At 42.7% G+C, this 18,888-nt stretch overlaps 1 protein-coding gene across 20 annotated transcripts in view; it reads right to left on the bottom strand.

Annotated features, from left to right (window-relative positions):
• The window catches only part of Pum1 (pumilio RNA binding family member 1), a 114,813-nt gene that overhangs the window by 30,002 nt on the left and 65,923 nt on the right, over positions 1-18,888 (bottom strand). For 8 of the 20 annotated variants that reach the window (XM_021161048.2, XM_021161049.2, XM_021161056.2 and 5 more), the window contains 5 exons: positions 18,389-18,659; positions 8,078-8,171; positions 5,814-5,930; positions 2,491-2,642; positions 46-184 (listed from right to left, as the gene is read on the bottom strand). In XM_021161048.2, the coding sequence (XP_021016707.1) occupies positions 46-184; positions 2,491-2,642; positions 5,814-5,930; positions 8,078-8,171; positions 18,389-18,659 (773 nt within the window). The remainder of the gene's footprint in view (positions 1-45; positions 185-2,490; positions 2,643-5,813; positions 5,931-8,077; positions 8,172-18,388; positions 18,660-18,888) is intronic. The other 12 variants (XM_021161058.1, XM_021161062.2, XM_021161051.2 and 9 more) reach the window with 5 other exon arrangements.

Genomic DNA, 18,888 nt, shown 5'->3' with positions numbered 1-18,888 from the left:
CTTTTGGGCCCCACAAACTATTAGGAACATCAGTGCAAATCTTACCTGGCATACCTGCAGCCAATCCTTGTCCAAAGGCAAGAGCAGAATTCACTGCTGCAGCTGCTACAAGGGGATCTGTTTGTTGTCCCTGCTGGTTCTGATTTGGGGTCAAAGGACGTTGGCTAGCTCCTCCACGAAGAACCTGGGAATAATAAGCAGAAATGCTATCTCAAAGGACTTACAGAGGACACACCACATACTCTACTAGAGTCAGTCTTTTAAATGAGAGCTAAATAAATAAATAAATAAATAAATAAAATTAAGGGGGGGGAGAGGAAGCAAAGTCCTGGCTGTCCTGGAACGCACTCTGCAGAACTCAAACTCAGAGCTCCACCTGTCTCGGCCTCCTAAGTGCTGGCATTAAAGGTGTGTGCCACCACTGCCAGGAATAAAATGTTTATTTTTTTTTTAAGATTTATTTATGTGAGTACACTATAGCTGTCTTTAGACACACCGGAGGAGGGCATCAAATCTCACTGTGAATGCTTGTGAGCCACCATGTGGTTGCTAGGATTTGAACTCAGGACCTTCGGAAGAGCAGTCAGTGCTCTTACCCGCTGAGCCATCTCTCCAGCCCAAAATGTTTATTATAATGGTTTCAACACATGGTGTGGCTACTAGGGTAAAAATTCAATTTATCCATCATTTGGTAAAATTTCATTCTGGTATTCTTTGTTCTAAGTACAACCTCTCGAAACAGTAGATTATGCCAGACAGTGGTGGCACACATCTTTACTCTTAACACTAAGGAGGCAGAGGTACACAGAGAAACCCCATCTTAAAGAAAGGAGGGGGTGGGGGGGAGAAGAGGGGAGGGAAACAAACAAAAGAGAAGAGAAAAAAACTAACACAGCATTGCTCTTTAATCAAATAGCCCTGACCACAGATCAGACAGTAAGAACTATAAACAAGGCAGGCAAAGTCTGTGCACTCTAGTCAATAAGGCTGGAGAGACAGCCTCGCTTAACAGTAAGAGCTCTTAACTAAGTACCCGGGTTCTGTTCTCAGCACCCACATGGTGGCTAAAAACTGCTGCAACTTCAGCTCCAATAGAGCCAATGCCCTCTTCTGGCCTTGCAGATACCAGGGGACACATGTGCATACATGCATGCATGCAGGCAAAACACTCTTGCAAATAAAACAAAAGTAAATAAATTGAAAGAAGGAAGAAAACATAGTGCAATGTCAGAGTTCTGTCCCATGGAGGGATCAGCCCAGACAGGGGGCAGCCTCAGAACCTAGAAGTATCTGTGCAGACTACACAGTCATCTCTAAACTCAGTGTGTAGCTCAGGGTGATTCTGAACTACTTATCATCCTACCTCCACTAGGCATGCCACCATGCTCAGTTGTACATGGTGCTAGGGATAGAACCCAGGGCTTTATATGTGCTAGGAAAACACGGAAATAATACCAACTGAGCAAACTCCCAAACCAAAGCACAAAATTCTCAACCACATTTTCTTTTTCTGTCTTGGATGGAGCTTCAAGTGAAAATAGGCCCCATAGGTTCATGTTTAACTACTCTGACTCCAGGTGGTAAAAAAATGTTTAAGAAGAATTAAGAGGTGTGGTCTTGTTAGAGGAAGTAGGCCAATAGGGTGAGCTTGAAATTTCCCAGTATGCTCTTTGCTTCCCACTTTTTTGAGATGTGGACTAACTCTTTCTCTCCCTGCCTCCCCCCCCCCCCATCAGCTGCTACCACATTCCCTCAGCCATCATAAACTTTAACCCCTTGGAACCTAAGCCCTCTTAAATCGTGTGTGTGTGTGTGTGTGTGTGTGTGTGTGTGTGTGTGTGTGTGTTGTGTTTGACGGTTTCTCTGTGTAGCCCTGGCTATCCTGGAACCTCCTCTAACATTCTGGCAGGGAATGGTGACCCATACCTTTAATCCCTGCACTCAGTAAGCAAGGACAAACAGATCTCTGAGTTGAAAAAATGGCCTACACAGTGAGTTTCAAAATAGCCAAAAAATGAAAAGGGGGACGAGGGGCATTTTTGAAAAAAATCATTAAGTGTTTGCTGCCCAAGCATGTGACCCAGAACCAGCACACTATGGTCATGGACTTATCCCAGTGTTAGCGACGGAAAGACGGAGGGATCCTGGCTCACCAATAGCCCAGCCTAATTGGTGAGTGCCAGGTATGGGTAAGAGATACTTGTCTCAACAAACAAGGTGGCTGGCTCCTGAAGAATGACACCCAGAGGCTAATAACAACAATAATGTATCCGCTAATGAGCACTGGAACAAGTATGTGACCGTGTACACAGGCACTCAGCATTTTATGATGAAGAGCAACATCATCTGTGACAGACAGACACACACACAGGAACCCTGTGTTTATGAAGACATCAACATCAGTTGTGAGTCGCTTGCACACAGATGTACTCACTGGTCTGTCACTAGCACACATCACATCACACCCACCCTCACAGGCTCTCCTGTTACCTGCTGCTGTCCCTGCTGGGCCTGCGGAGCGCTCTGCTGAGTAGCAGAGTTTGTAGCTGCTGCAGCTGCAGCGGCCTGCTGCTGGAAGAGACTGGCAGGATAGACACCCCATGGCGTGACTCCATAATATTGGTGAGGGACCACAGCTGGGCCTAGAGGGAACCAGAGAAAAGAGAAGTTTTACAAGTGTGATCTTAGGATTATTCAGATCTTAAAAGGTGAGACCCCCCCCCCAAAATATATATATATATATTTAAGAACACAAAGATTTGTGCTAGCCAATATTTATGAGAGAGGAGGGAGGAACTGAGCTACTGTATTTGATGCTCTTCTGAAGCCAGGCTGCACTAAAGCCAGACATGTATGGGTAAAGTGAGAAAACTACTGAAAAGAGAGGCTGGGAGGGGAACTGAAGGAATAGGGCTTAAAAACAGGAGAAACTGTGAGATCCGTTTGTTAGACAAGGCCGTGCTATGTAGCCTAGTCTGGCTTCAAACTAGAGCTGCTCCTTCCTTAGCCTCCCAAGTGCTGGATTATAGACATGAAACAGCATATCCAGCCAGAAGTCATGTTTACCCCATGAGAAAGAAAAGATGCATGGTAGACATCAGACAAAGTTTGCTGTGAAAGAGGAATACATAGAAAGTGCATGAGTTTAAACAGAAAGGAAAAGAACAAATTTCAGCTGTGTTCTGCCTTCACCAGTCACCTGAGGACTAGCTGAGGCTACCAAGCCCCTGCATCACTAACCCCAGATGCAATCTATGACCCTTCACATAACTGGACCTCCACACACAATTTCAAAAATCTTTGACTATTTTGTCCATGTTTAAAGTCACAAAGTTATTCAATACAACAAGCACGCAGACACACATTGTTATATCAAGTCTCACATTTCAAGCTGACTGCTACTGACAAAAGCACAGTGCACCTTAACCCTGACTCACCAGAGCCACTGACCACAGCACAGAAATTCAACACTCTGCTCCAGGCCAACAGTTCACCTTCTCTACTGAGAAGGGACAGCTCAACGTCCGCCACACAAGGCAAAGCTGCAGATCTGAACATAATAAGGTAGCTTGGAGAGCAGCCAGTGGGGTCAAAGTCTAGATCAAAATTTAATGCTGAAGTTGGTACCAAAAAAAAAACAAAAAAAGATGTGAATCCACCCTCAAGACAGTGTCGGGACTTAAAGAGTAAATAGTTTGAGTATATTTTACATATTTAAAAGAACTTACACAAGAAGAAAAAAGAAGAAACTGTTCAAAGACAGCTCCTGGAATCTGGTGAAACACGCCTTCTTTCTCAGTCCTAGCACAAGGCTAAGCACGCGCAGCATGACTAAGAGTGAGCAGCCTTGCATTTAGGCTCCAAGCTGTTCCAAATAGTACAGCTGTGCTGGCAGAGGAGCTGCTTCTCATTAAATAAAAATAAACCAGCACACACTGGCAAGGTTCTACTCCACAAGGCAGACTGCATCACTGCCTAATGATAAGCTCCATCTAGGTGGGTGCTGTTTGATGCCTATGGCTTACCATGACCAAGAATGCCCACGTGTTGCTGAGGAAATGTGTTACAATATGGACCATCTTCTTACAGCAAGAATATGGACTAAAGTGCCTTGTTGACTTTTCAGAACCTTAAACAATTCAAAAGCCTGGTCTCCAAGTTAAAGAAAATGACAGTCTCCAAACTCACCTGACTAGTGCCCATAGAGCAGTAAGGTAAAAAAGCCACAAGGGGGCAGGGGAGAAAGGCGCCTAAGGAAGCTGCCCCAGAGCCTGGGTTTCTTGCTCACACAGCAGGTTACAGGTGTGGCCTTTAAGAAGGTGGGTGTGGTTCTGCAAGGACAGCACCTTAAACAGTTACAGGCAGCTATCAAATCTTTGAGCTGGTGCTTCTACTACTTGGACCTTGGTCATGTGGTCAGAGTGCTTAGCTGAAACTGGCTAATCAGAACTCCTGGTTCAATTTCCGTGTTAACAAAATCCTTCCTTCGGTGGTCTGGGTAGTTAATGTCTCTTGTTATCTAGCAGACTATTTAAATCATCTTTAGTCTAGGTGATGTGCAAACAACTTATCATCTCATCAACTACACATTCATCATCCTGATGATCAAGAACTCTGAGAGACTAGCACTAAGGACAGTGCAGAGTACATAGTACTTCGGTGTGGCAAACGTTAGTGGGAGCCAGGCAAGGTCACACTACTGACAAGGCTGTGCTGTCTAACTCCCAAAGGCAAGTAGTAAATAGGCTGCCATCATAATCAGGGAAACAACTGTGGAGATAATCTACATCATCACTGAGCACCACACTCCAGTCACTGAAATCTTACACTGAAACTAGTTGAAAAGACTGTAACTTACACAGGTGTGCACCCCAACAGTTTCAGATGCTGTTTGCTGCCTTTGTTCTCATATTGAAATGAAGCCACTTAACATTTATGGCCCCTCTGAGACAACAACTGTGCTACACAGATTAAAAGGAGAAAGGTACCTGACTTTGGAAAAAAAAAAAAAATTCCAAGTTCAGGGAAGGAAAAGACCATTGTGAATCCATTCACAAGCAAATAAAAGTTGTCAGCAACAGAGACACAACAGAGAATCCAAACTAAAGTCAGGTCGTGCCAGGCACAAAGAGTGATTGCTATCTGCAGGCAGAGGCCCAAGCCAGTACAGTAAGGAACCCGAAATCAGATGGGACTAGCTATGGTGTATTGTGAGAGCCCATGTGACTATTCAAGAATAAAAGAGCAGGGCATTGGTAAGCTTTGCACACACAAGTCATCGACAGAGGATGAGCCAGCTCAGCCAATCTTCGGAATTCTGACACTAGAGCTTTGTAGTACTAATCCCAAGGACCCACCATCATCTCCTCAGGCTCTGAGGAGCTGTGAGAATAACAGAGCCACGCCACATTTCAGGGCAGGGAGAAGAGAAATCCAAGGGAGAAGTGTTAAGACTTGTGCTCAAAAGCTATGCAATTTAGAGGACTGGAGAAAGGGAAAGCCACAAAGCATCGAGAAGGTAAGGAAACAGTGAGCTCCCTATGGAACCAACAGAAAAGCTGAGCAAATCCCCTGCACTATCAACAAGTAATTCTGTGGACACAAGCTACTGTGGGACAGGATAAGTGACCACCTTATTTTCCTAGGCAGAACAGGACAATAGCTAAGCAGAGAAATATGACTAACAAGGGACTAGCACTAAAATCAGGAGGCATTGTTGGAGACATGGCTTTGGCAGAGTAGAAAGAAGGCATGCCCGTTTCAAAGGACTTTTCTAGCAGGTGAGCAAATCCCTCATGCAGCACGTGTCTCACCGAGTGTCGCTGCTGCAGCCAATCCAGCTGTGTAGGGGTCCGTCCCTGGGGGAGCAGCGCTGATGATGTATGGGTTGGGGACAAACGCAGCGGGAGCTAAACCTGCTGGAAACATACCTGTCAGTAAAAACAAACGACCAAACTGCAGCCCTACTACACACCTCTCTAGTCTGGCTGGCATTCCAGGCTATAGATGAAGGGGACAAAAGGGAAGAGAGAACAGGCTGAGAGTAAAGAGGAATTTCACAAAGATAATATAACCTCAATAAAAAGTCATAGTGGCATTTATCCAAGTCAGTGTGTGTCTGTGTGTGTCTATGTCTATGTATCTGTGTGTATACACAAGGAAGACAGAGAAGACAACAGGTGCCTTCCTCTGTGGCAGTGGTTCTCAAACTTCCTAACACTAAGAACCTTTAATTCTCATGTTGTGGTGACTCCCAACCATAAAATTATTTCATCGCTATCTGATACAAGAGCCCAAAGGTTGAGACCCATAGCTCTAAGGCTTTCCACCTTATTTTTTAAGACACGTTGTCTTGCTGCACAAGAGGCCTGCCATTTTAGCCACACAGGCCAGCAGGCTCCTTGGATCCTCTTGTTCCCATTCCCCAAAGCTGGGATCTACTTGCCTTCAGGTTAGTGCTGAACATTTGAACTCGATCTTCTTGCTTGCCCAGTAAACACTCTTACCTACCAAGCTTCTCCCCGGTCCTAGTGGGCTCTATGAAATGGGGGTCTCACTGGCCTTGAACCCTCCTGCCTCAACCTTCAAAGTGCTGGACTACAATGCCTACTTTAGCCCATTATGGGCAACCTCTCCCATCTTTACTAAAGCAATGCTTGCAACAAATCATGTATATCATTTCTTTACTGTCTCCTGGCTAAGAGTAAACTCACACCTCCAGAATGGCAGGCAACCCCTTACCTCCAAACTATACCTGCCCCTGTCACAGTCTTAAATTCAGCTGGACAGACTCTTAGGAATTAATTTTACTGTCTGTGTTGCTGGGGATTGAATCCAGGGCCTCGGATTCCTCTGTGCATACTCTGAGTTCCATCTCCAAGTCTTAAAATCATATGAATTTTCAATTTTACTATTAAAACTGTTTCAAAACACTTTTATTAAATGAGGAATTATTTCTACTAAAAACAATGTTTCAAAGGGGTTTTTGGTATTAATGAAAATTTACATGTACACAGCACTGGCGGGTCTTGTGGCAACTAGGGTAGGATTAAACCCTCTTCTCCCTTGACCACCACACCCAGGGCTGCCATAGCCTTTCTGCTCATTTCTGTTACATTTAAAGCAAGAATAAAAGAAATCTCTCCTCCCACTTAGTTACAGTTAAGAGTATTTTGTTTTGAAGAACCCTTAAGAAGGTCTGGCGGGGCTGCCAGGAAGAGCAGTCACATCTGTGATAGCAACACTTGGGAGGCTGAGGCAGGAGAACCGACATGAGTCTTAAGTCTAGCTGAGACTACACCATGATCCTGTCTCAGAGATCTAAAAATAGAGGTCCAAATAGGTAGAAAGGTCAAAGTGAAGATTAAAATGCCTACCAAACTCATGACAAGAAGGAAGGCTTGGAAGATGGATCTGAAAGGAAAAAAAGCACTATCTGCTGTTCAGTAAGCTGAGGAGCTGATCTGGTCTATTCACAGCTGCAACAACCTAATCACAGATGTGGAAATCTACTCATTTATTTATTTGGGGGGACAGAATGTCACTGTATAGCCCTGGCTGGCTTGGAACTCATAGAGGTCCTCCTGCCTCTGTCTGCCAAGTTCTGGGATAAATGTGTGAATTACCACACACCAGCACTGTTACCTGAAATCTTACCAAGTGGTATCAGTAGTCATTTCTCTAGTAAATTATTTAAATCCTGATTTGGGAGTGGGGGGGAGGAATAGAGTCCAGAGAAGTATTATAAGTTCAGGTCTAGTACATCAAAAATAAAATATGGGGGAAGAAATAACTCAATACAAAAAAGAAGCCACTTACTCTGTAGAAGGCATTTGTCTGAATTCCATCTACCCTTGACTTTTCTTTTTTGGAAGACACGGGGAATCACTGTATAATCTAGGCTCACCCCAAATGCATTATCTATTATATAGATCAGATTGTCCTGGAACTCATGACATCCTCTAAACTCTCTCTGGCTCCCAAGTGTTAGGATGGACTTTAATGTTAGTGAGAGTTACTGGTTTTCCCAGCATCCACCTCTCCTAGGTAGAAAAGAGACATGGGCTTAAGGACTTACCAATGTGAGGCTGGTGGGCTGCTGCAAGTGCATACTGCTGCTGCTGGGCAGCTGTCAACTGCTGAACAGCAAGGGCATTGGGTCTTTGGAATAGCTGGGGCAAGAGAAAGATGTTATAGTTAGAGAACTGCCCTGTGAAATGATGTTTCATTAGCCTCTGTTACACATGATGCTCCACTCCCTGGAAGAATAATGCTCCAGTATCCATTCTCGCTCACTGCCTCCATTAGTTCTCCTCTCTCCATAGACTGGTCCTAAGTCTCACCTTTCCTAAACTCCTGATATACAAACATATGAAAAATCCTCACTAGTAGCCAGCAAGAGTCTAACACAGAGTTACTCAGAGTCAGGTAAGAACACTGCAAAGTGACTTCCACGAGACCAAGGTCAGAGCCTACCCAAACAGCTTCTAAGACCGAGCAAATGAGTTCTTACCTAGTCGTGCTTTGGAGAAGATAAGAAAACTTTGCTTTACTCTCTAGAAAAATTATTTTGCATACCTTCCTAAATAAAGTAGCAGTTCTTCCCAATGAATTAAGAGAAATGCCTGGCTTTGGGAGTTTCAGGGTCTCCTAATCTTATTCTTCTTGGACAGTGAAAAGAACAGAAGTACAGCTATTGACAAATTGTCACTGAACCAGCAAGGTTCTTAACTCTAAGCCTAACAACTTGAGTCTCATTCCTAGGACTACAAGCTGTCCTCTGACCTCCTACACTGGTGGCATCTGTACCTGCAGACAAAATTTTAATTCACAGGAAAGAGAGAACGTAATTTACACTTCTCACTAAAATGACCCCATATACGTACCTATTAATGTAAAATATTCACAGTCAGCAATTCACCTGTTCATTTAATAAGTATTTACTATGCAAGGAACAGGAACAGTTTATCTTGAAGTGATGAAGAAAGGTGAAGCTGGCAGCCTGATTGCAAAGAGCCTCAAAGGCTTTCTTCCAGAGACAAATTGCTGAATAGCCCTATTCCCAGAACATAGCTTCCAACCACCTGTTCTTTCTATAGGATCCATCAACAGCCAAGTTCACATCACTAGGTGATATCTAACTGGTAGTACAGACCTTGAACTACAGCCCTCTATATCAAGAGGCATTGGAAGGTGCCATGATCTCAACTCAGCAAAATTACCATTGAAACTATTCTTACTGTTAATGTATACAATAGAGATTTAATCCTGTGGCCTTAAGCCCTACCTCTGTCTCAATTATGGAGAGATGGTTCAGCTGATTAGAGCACTTGCTGCTTTTGCTCCAAGTTCAATCCCAGGACCTATGTGTGCACCAGGTAAAGATGTGTGTGTGTGTGGGGGGGGGGGGGGGGGAAGATGTCTGTGTGTCTGTGTATGCGAATACATGCAGGCAAAACATTCATACACATAAGTCTAAAAATATTTTGATAGTTTATTTTTCTTTTATGTACATTGGTGGGTGTTTTGCCTGTATTCGTGAGAGTCAGCTCCCCTGGAACAGGAGTTACAGACAGTTGTGAGCTGCCATGTGGGTGCTGAGAATTTAACCTGGATCCTCTGAGCAGCCAGTGCTCTTAACTGTTGAACCATCTCTCTAAGTCCCTACAAATATTTTTACATAAAAAGTTGCATATGTTGAACACAGTGGCCACTTCAACCTGAATCTTACTTTCTATACTTCAAATCTTTCTTTAAAAAAAAAAAAAAAAAACCATCTTGTCGGTCCTTAGGAAACATAATCATATACAGATTTTAAAAAACAAAAACAAATCAAAAAAACCCTTTGGCTTTCCTTTTCAAAGGTTAAAGTAAAATTTCACCATGATGCTGATAAAAATAAAAAGGCATTACCTCATACACATCTAATACCAAGCAGTGAAATACAGAGAATAGATGAATTTCTCAAGCTTTCCAAACACTTGTCCACCCTACAATGAGAGCTAGTCAGTCAGTGTGTCTTTGAAGCTGCATTTATGTATGGGTTTTGCAAGTTTATCTCAAGAAGAGTGTCTCCAGCAACTGGAGGCATCCACACAGGAGTAAAGAGGCTGGGAATATAGCTTAGTGATGAAACATTCACTTAGCATGTATTGAGCCCTGGGTTCAATCACAAGTACCAAAAAATAATTTTAAAAAGCAAATAAATAAAAACTAAGGTAAAAGCTACATAAAAACCTAATAAAACTTTCTGCAACAGTCACATTCTCACCAATGCTAACATTTGCTTCTATGCCACCCTCACAGCCCTGCTTTCAACAAACCCATCTCACTGAAAAGTCCCACTGCTGGGCTTCCAGACAGTATACAACTGGGAGCTAAGGGTGCATGCAGAATGTCATTGCTGAGGGCATCCCGACACACTCCAACAACACTCCAGACTCTCCTCGCTACATCCATCATGTACTCAGTATTTATACACTGTAAACACACACAAAAACACATATGTGTGAATACCTTAAGAGCAATCCTCCCTAAATCTGCAGTCCCCACCCTCATGTGGTCACATTTCAAGGTAAGGATCATTACTTCTAACAGGAACCACATACATTAGCCTTGCAAGAGGCCACATGTAGTTTGTGGTTAAGGACTACTTAATAATTAGTGATTATAAGAAAAAAAGGAGATTTTCTTTATGAGAGCATTTTGTAGTAAACAATTTAACAAAAGCTAATTATACATCTATAGCCATCAGATTTGATTATATACTAGATTACATCAATTTTGTAATGTTCTCTTTGGTACAATACTAACTAGAAAGAGTACCTAAATCAAAATTGGGTAATTGGCAACACTTGCTAAGATGCTAATTTATACAGTCTCCAAAGATCCTTAAAAACTTACACTAATGCCCTCTGGTGGCAAACCTGAGTTCTGCTACCACTGTCATGAATTCATAAAGGAGCCAGTGACCAACACTGGGAAAGGAGCACTGTGAGCACTAGGAAGTGCCTGTGGCAGGACAGCACAGATGAGCACTGTGCTAATTACAGTTCACTCACAGGGAGGACAGGGAAAATCCAGCAAATATTTCAGTCCTATGAGGATTCCCAACAAATACTGCAAACACAGTTTGGGTATCTATGACAAAATGCTTTGACTCTTCTATGCCCCTCACTCTGTGAGCTTACAAAGGGCAATGTTCAGGATCCAAAAGCCCAGAACCACCCAGCACAGCAGTACCAGTGCTCTGTGTGGTCTCTCTCCTCCCGCGTGCCGTGCATGCACGAACACACCCACCCACACACACACAGGTTTTTGGAAGTTACAAGAAAAGATGCTAAGTTATCATAAAAGAACAGTTTCTTGTCATATACACCATGCCTCCCTCGCCGCCCCTCCTCCCCCAAAGCTATGGGCAAAGCTGAATGTGAGGGTAAGACAACTCTACAGGACGAGTCTTTGCATTCCTAGGATGAAGGGGGGGAGGGAGCAGCCTCAGAGACCAAAAGATCTCACTAGTTTCTTTTTGTTTCAAGTTTTGCTGCTGTTTATGTGTCTCAGAAAAGAGTCAATAGTCTATATGCATGCCAAACACCAATACATTAAATAAACAAATGCTATATTTAAACAACAAAAAAACCTTCACTGTTCCTTAGCAGATAAAAAAAAAAAAAAAAAAAAAAAAAAAAAAAAAACTAGGGAGGATCTCTAAGTTTGAGCCAGCCTAGTCTACATGAGTTCTAGCACAGACAGACAGACAGACAGACAGACAGACAGACAGACAGACTGACTGACGTTGATTGATTCCAGGGTAAATGATTTCTGAGATCTCAGATCAAAACTAAAAGCCAATCCTCTACCACATGAATGTTTCTGTATCTCTGAGCAAACTAAAGCTACACTGAGGTAGCCTTAAATAATCCTATAACTCGTCAGTCTCAAGTCTTCCTCAGAACAACGCATAAGACACTAGTGAATTCTAAAGATGGCTTACATTAAAGCTATGCAAATAAAGCCAGTGCCCTGGCCAGTAGGCCGGCATTCAGGAGGCAGGTAGAGGGAGGCACTTCTCTTGGAGTTTGAGAAAAGCTTGAGCTATGCAGGAGTCCCAGGACAGCCATGGCTATAGAGAGACTGAATCTCAAAAAACACTAAAGTTGTGCAACTTATGGCCTATTAAGAACAACAGTTAATCACTAATAAAGCAACTGAGTGAGTGTGTGAGACAAGGACAGACAGGGGGTGTGCCTGCCCACACACACGCACTTGGGTGATGAGAAGTAAACACTGGATCCCCTGCAGCTGGAGTCATACTCAGTTACCAATCACATGTGTACACTCTATAATCCCAGCACTCAGGAGACAGAAACAGAAAGATCAAGGCCTTCAGCTACACAATTAACAGTTTCTGGGTCAGTCCCAGTAGCATGAGACCTTGTCTTATGCTATTTTTCAACTGTTATAAATAAAATGTATCAACACTCTAGCTTATGCCGACATAACAGTTTTAGCTTCAGTTACATGAAATTTAGTAATGATTTCCAAAATATTCTGGTGGGAATATAAATAAAAAATTGTATGATATTTCATTTAAAAACTGCTCAAATATCATAACACAGAATGGCATGAATTTGATAATACAAAAACTTTTGGGGGCTGTTTTTCAAAATTAAGAAGGCATAAGGAAAAAGCAAAAAAGTAGAAAGAACAGTCCAGAAGGACATCAAAAATGATACTGGGGGGCTGGTGAGATGGCTCAGTGGGTAAGAGCACCCGACTGCTCTTCCGAAGGTCCAGAGTTCAAATCCCAGCAACCACATGGTGGCTCACAACCATCCGTTGACGAGATCTGACTCCCTCTTCTGGAGTGTCTGAAGACAGCTACAGTATACTTACATATAATAAATAAATAAATCTAAAAAAAAAAATGATACTGTGTGGAGAAAATAGTCTAGAGTGAGTCTTCGAATGAGTCATGCCCCTTTTCCATGCAGGGCAATCCTGAATGAATCACTTGAATGAATGTTTTATTCACCTGGACCCAATTGGGATTCTTCAAACTCTTTAAATATTCTCCAAAAATTATTACTATTAGCCTTATACCTGCAAATTATTACAAAGACGGAAACAATGTCCAGTTTTTCCTCTTACACTGTCGCTGCAAGCATTCCAAAATCCTTTTCATGTTCAATCTGAGCTAATACTTCATGTTTCATAAGTATATAGAAGCAAATAGAGATTTTTTACTTTTAAATACCTTGACGTATTTTTTAATGTAATGTTCCTCCATACTCTTCTGCATACCATATATTTAGAACACACACACAAGCACACCCTCAACACTAGGGGTTGGTAAAGCAGCTCAGAAGCAGAGCACATGCTGGGCCTGCACAGGTTCCTGGTTCAATCCCTCACCATGCCACAAAGCAGACAAGAAAGCAAGTCTGCAGGGATCACCTAAGTGCCCAAAGGATTTGTAGAACTCTTACTCTTATAAATCTGAGAGGTCGCATTCACAATGAGCACCAGAGACTAGGGAAGAAACTAAAGAATCCAAAGCCCAAAGAAAAAAAGGACGTAAATCAAAACCACCTTTCCCCTACTCACTGAAGCTTTGTATCATGTAGCTCAATAAAGCTGACGCTTTGTTACAAAACCAACTTCCATAAACATCAACAGCAACCCTCGCATGGACAGGACAGGAGCTGGGGTGAGACCATGTACTCTGTGGTTGTCAACACCAGCTCCCCCTCACCCCACCAACAAAGAAACACAAAACAAAAATAAAGCTGCCCCTACAATTTGAAGCAAATTAAAAAAGGAAGATGACCACCCTTTGTTCCTCACTTACAGAACCCAAAATCAAAAAGCATACTGTGCCGAACACTGCACTGTGCGCTAGATCACCAGCTTAACAACCCTCAGTCGCTCTGTGTGATGTCTGAGACACATCTGGCGCAAGCAAGACCTCCATAACTGAGACTCAAAGCTCAATGCAGTCTTGTACTGATGCTAGAATTACAGTCCAGGAATACTCTGATTATAGATAATGCACTCTGCCCTGTCAACCCAAACACCCCTTTAAGATGCCTTGGTCCTCACTGAGCCCGCCCACACCTGACTGATATCACTTACACCAACTGGTTTAATGTGATTCCACTGCAGGCACAACTCAGGTTTCCAGAAGTACTTGAGTCAACAATTAACTGATATATTAACATCTAGTGTCTAGACCTGCTTCTATACAAACACCACAAAAATTAGGCATTCTTCCTAAAAAGAAAAGATAGAAGCAGACCAGTTAAGGAAACATAGCAAGACTGAATATGTATGTATGTATGTATGTATGCATGCATGTATGTATGTATGTATGGTGTATAAACATGATGGTCTTATCTCTTTTTGTTATTTTAGAATTTGTGTGTATAGGTGGGCACTCCTGTTACTGAGATCAGAGGAGGGCATTAAATGCATACACTTTTAATCCCAGCATGGGCAGACAAACAGAATTTGAGGCCTGCCTGGTCTACACAACAAATTTCTGGACAGCCAGAGCTAGATAGTGGAAATTGGTGGTAGTACCAGTAGGCACTTGTAAGCCACCCAACATGGGTACAGGAAACCCAACTCTGGCCTTCCGCAAGAGCAGCAGGTACATTTAACACCACTGAGCCATCTCTCCAGCATTAGCCCATCTCTTCTCATAGAGTGTTATCTTGTACTATATAAATGATGAAATGCATCGTAATGACTGAATAGAACTAGGAAGAAGACAACCAAACAGAAAACTTTGCTCTATTCGTCAAAGATATACTTGTCTATAGATGAAAAAGGTACTAACTATAAGTTATTTTGAGTAGCCAGGAAGCCACAATCTACCTGAATCAATTCACAAAACTGGGTCCCAAAAGAATATTTTCTGGATATGAAGGGCCATGGTTTTTGGTCAGATGGCCACAAAGTGACCCTAATCTAGTTCATCTGATCCAGGAAAGAACTCTCCTGGCTATTACACTGTAAGAGTGTGGTACTAGGGGTTAGATAACAAACTTTCCAACAACATCCAAAAACTTTCCCAGGTATTACACAGTTTCAAATTTTAATCTGAGAAACCTTCTAACAGAAACAGAGGAAAGGCCTCCTAAAGGCTCATTGACTAAAGGGAAGAAAAGGATAGCCCTTGCTCTCACGCAGCTCCCAAGCAGGCAAAGGCATTGATACCTTAACATACAGAAGCAAAGAAAAGACACTTGAGCTCTTAGCTCACTGAGCCACTTTATACAATGGAGTTCAAGAAATGAAGAATTTTTGGTTGCACATAAATAAAGGAAAGTGGTGCAACTGGCACTGAGAGCGAGAACAGGAATGAAGTTACATATGGTGAGAAACATGGTGGTTTGAATGAGATGCCCCACAGTCTCAAACATTAGAACACTTGGTATCTAGCTGATGGTATGATTTTACTGGAAGAAATATCTCACTGAGGATTTATGTTTACAGATTAGAAGCTCAAAAGTCACTTCTGGTTCACTCTGTATTGTTTGCAGTAGAAGTCAGCTTCCTGCTTCCTGCTCCTATAGCTACAGCTGCCTGTCACTTGCATGTCTCCCTGCGATGACACACTGTCTAGCACTAGAAGCCCAAATAAACCCTGTCCTCTCGAAGTTGCTTTGATCATGATGTTTTATCATAGCAACAGAAAGAAACTAATATAAAATGCAAAAGTAAGAATGCATACCAACTGACAAATGACCCTTCCTCCTTAACTTTAGCAGCTTCTCTACAGGCACCTCTGGGAAACTGGATATGGAAAGACACTTGGACATCTTAGGATAATGATTGCCAGATGTTATCTGGATGTCCAAGACAGGAGTTTTTAAAACTATGTATCTACTCAGAAAAAGTTAATTTGGGACTGGCAATACAGTTCAGGAGCTGAACATGTCATTGGCATGAATGAAGGTAAAAACAATAGTTAAGGTATATGAAATGTGCTGGGTAGACTTATGTCAACTTTGACACAAAATATAGACATCCGAGAGGAGGGAACCTCAATTTAGAAAATGTTCCCGTAAGGTCAAGTTGTAGGCAAGCCTGTAAAGGCTTTTAAGTAGTGATTGATGGAAGAGAGACAGGTTCACTGTGGGTGGGGCCATCCCTTGGCTGGTCATCCTGGGTTCAATAAGAAAGCAGGCTTAGGAAGCCATAAAGAGCAAGCCAGTTAAGTAGCACTCTTCTATGGCCTCTGTCTGCATCAGCTCCTGCCTCCAGGTTCCTGCCCTGGCTTCCTCAATGATGGACTGCAATGTAAGCCAAATAACACGTTCCCCCCCCACGTGCTTGTGATCATAGTGTTCATCATAGCAATACTAACCCTAACTAAAACATGGGATAGTCTATGCACAGTAGCAACACCCTTAAACTGCAAAAACCAAGACATCTATGAAAAGCTGTAACTAAACAGATTCCAAAATGCAAATCTTTTTAAATTAGCCAGCCTAAAAGCCATCTATGACACTGTACTACCTGTACAACTAGTATCTCTGATATAGACAAAAGTCCAAATAATTAACTAACCCCAAAATTCCTGGTAATATGAAACCACAGACTAAAAACCAAAAAAAAACACAATTCCTTCACTATGAAGTAAAGGACAGTTAGATAAAAGAGAATAAAAATTTTAAAAAGCCGGGCAGTGGTGGAGCACACCTTTAATCCCAACATTTGAGAGGCAGAGGCAGGCAGATTTCTGAGTTCGAGGCCAGCCTTGTCTACAGAGTGAGTTCCAGGACAGCCAGGACTACACAGAGAAACCCTGTCTCGAAAAAAACAAACAAACAAACAAACAAAAACAAAACAAAAAAAGGCTTATTTATTTTATCTATATGAGTACACTGAAGCTGTTTTCAGAAACATCAGAAAAAGACATCGAATCCCATTACAGATGGTTGTTAGCCACCATGTGGTTGCTAGGAATTGAACTCAGGACTCCAGGAAGAGCAGTCAGTGCTCTTAACCGCTGAACCATCTCTCCAGTCCTAGATAAACTCTTCTTAAATAAAAACAGTTCAATTAAAATAGAAAACAAAGACATTGAGCTAGTAAAGACCAGAAAAGAGAAAAAGAAAAGTGACCATTTTTGTAGAATACACAGCTACTGGAAGCTACAGAGAGAATAATATTCAATTATACTTCCCATTCTATGGGAGAAAAAGCTTGCTATTAATTCACACATAGGCTGGGAGTATATCTGCACCTGTAAGGCAAGCACATGCTCTACTCCCAGAACCGAAGAACGCAAAAATGTACTGAGAGACTATTTAAACGCCTATGGATATCTATTTCTCTACCAATCAAAATCCACCAGGGGTCAGTGAAGCGGCAGCAAGTAAAAGCACTGGTCTCCACAGACAGGAAATCAGGTCAAAGCATCACCATCTCTCACACTTTCAACTTATAGTTTTGTACCAGTCCAAAGGAGTAATAGAAAAGTATCATCTACCAGACCTTCTGTGGGTTGTGAAGCTACAAAGTAGCCCCTCTGATCCTCATTTCCTTTCTAATGAATTGGGCCTATTGTGCCTTCAAAACTGGCTGCCATTGTTTTAGGGCATAGTGGCTCACACCTGTGATCTCAGGACTACCAAAGAGGCCAAAAGCAATGACCTGGAGAAGCGACTACATGGTTACGAGCACTGACTGCTCCCAGGTTCATTTCCCAGAACCCCACTGTAACTCACACACATCTGTGAGTCTGGGCTCAAGAGAATTCAGGTCTCTTCTTCCTTGAGCACTGCATGCACATGGCACACATGCACGTTCACAAAGCACAGAGGTGGAGACAAGGCCATCCTGGGCTACACAGCATCTGAAGCCCACTGTTTCTGCTACGCTATCAGGCTGGCTAACAAGCTCCAGAGTGTGCCTATCTCTGACCTCTGATCCTAGGGTCACGAGCATGGACAGCTGCTCTTTTACAAGGGTACTAGAAATTTGGAGTTGTATTTTCTTGCTTTCGAAGGAAGCGCTCTTAACCACTGAGCCATCTCTCTAGCCCCTCATTATTTTTTAACACAAAACAAACCAGCAACAGCATACAATAGAAATCTTCCAAATGTAACTTAGAATCTGAGAGAATGCTCATTCATTTCCCCCAGGGTTGGGGAGAAAAGAGCCAAGCAAGCAGAGTGTACACAGAACAGGTGCTCTCTTTCTAGCAACTCCAGCAACCAACTTTCTGAGAAGGTGAGCTTTTAAAACTTACTCCATTGCTGGACCAAAAGCAACTGACTAAAGGCTTTCTAAGCTGGTAAGAGCCTTGCCCACCCCACCCCCATAATGTGAGGGCTGGAAAGAAAGGGAAGGGTGACAAAGACACACACTGTACCTGTTGTTGAGAATTGTAGTCAAAAAGTCCCACAGTTGCTGCTGCAGAGTCCACAGGTACCTGCGTGCCTGAATAATCAAACTGCAGAGGCTCCATGCCCACATGTTCCATGGGGTCCAAGGGGACACTCTGGGACTCCATGTTGGAGAAATCCTCCACAGGCTTGGCACCATTGGTGCTGGTCAGCTGGGCTAAGCCCTCAGAACCATTCTGGTTTGGACCCAGAAGATCCACTTCATTAGCAGAGCTCTGGCAATTACCAGGGGTACGGCTAAACAGAGAAAGTAAAGGGCATTAAACCTTATATTGATCGAGGAGGGACACTACAGCAACCCCCAGTTCAAGTCCTTGACATAGTTCATTAGCAATCCTGAAAGCTAGTTCTAAAACATAACCAGCGATCTTGGACAAGGCTCCCAGGGCTGTAGTCTCTAGAATGATTCTTCCATTGTTTGCATGTGTATCATCATCTGCTATTAACATACAATACACCTTTACTG

This window comes from Mus caroli, chromosome 4, assembly GCF_900094665.2.
Source record: "Mus caroli chromosome 4, CAROLI_EIJ_v1.1, whole genome shotgun sequence".
In the NCBI taxonomy this organism is placed as follows: Eukaryota; Metazoa; Chordata; class Mammalia; order Rodentia; family Muridae; genus Mus; species Mus caroli.
This window is presented reverse-complemented; position numbering and strand designations above follow the sequence as displayed.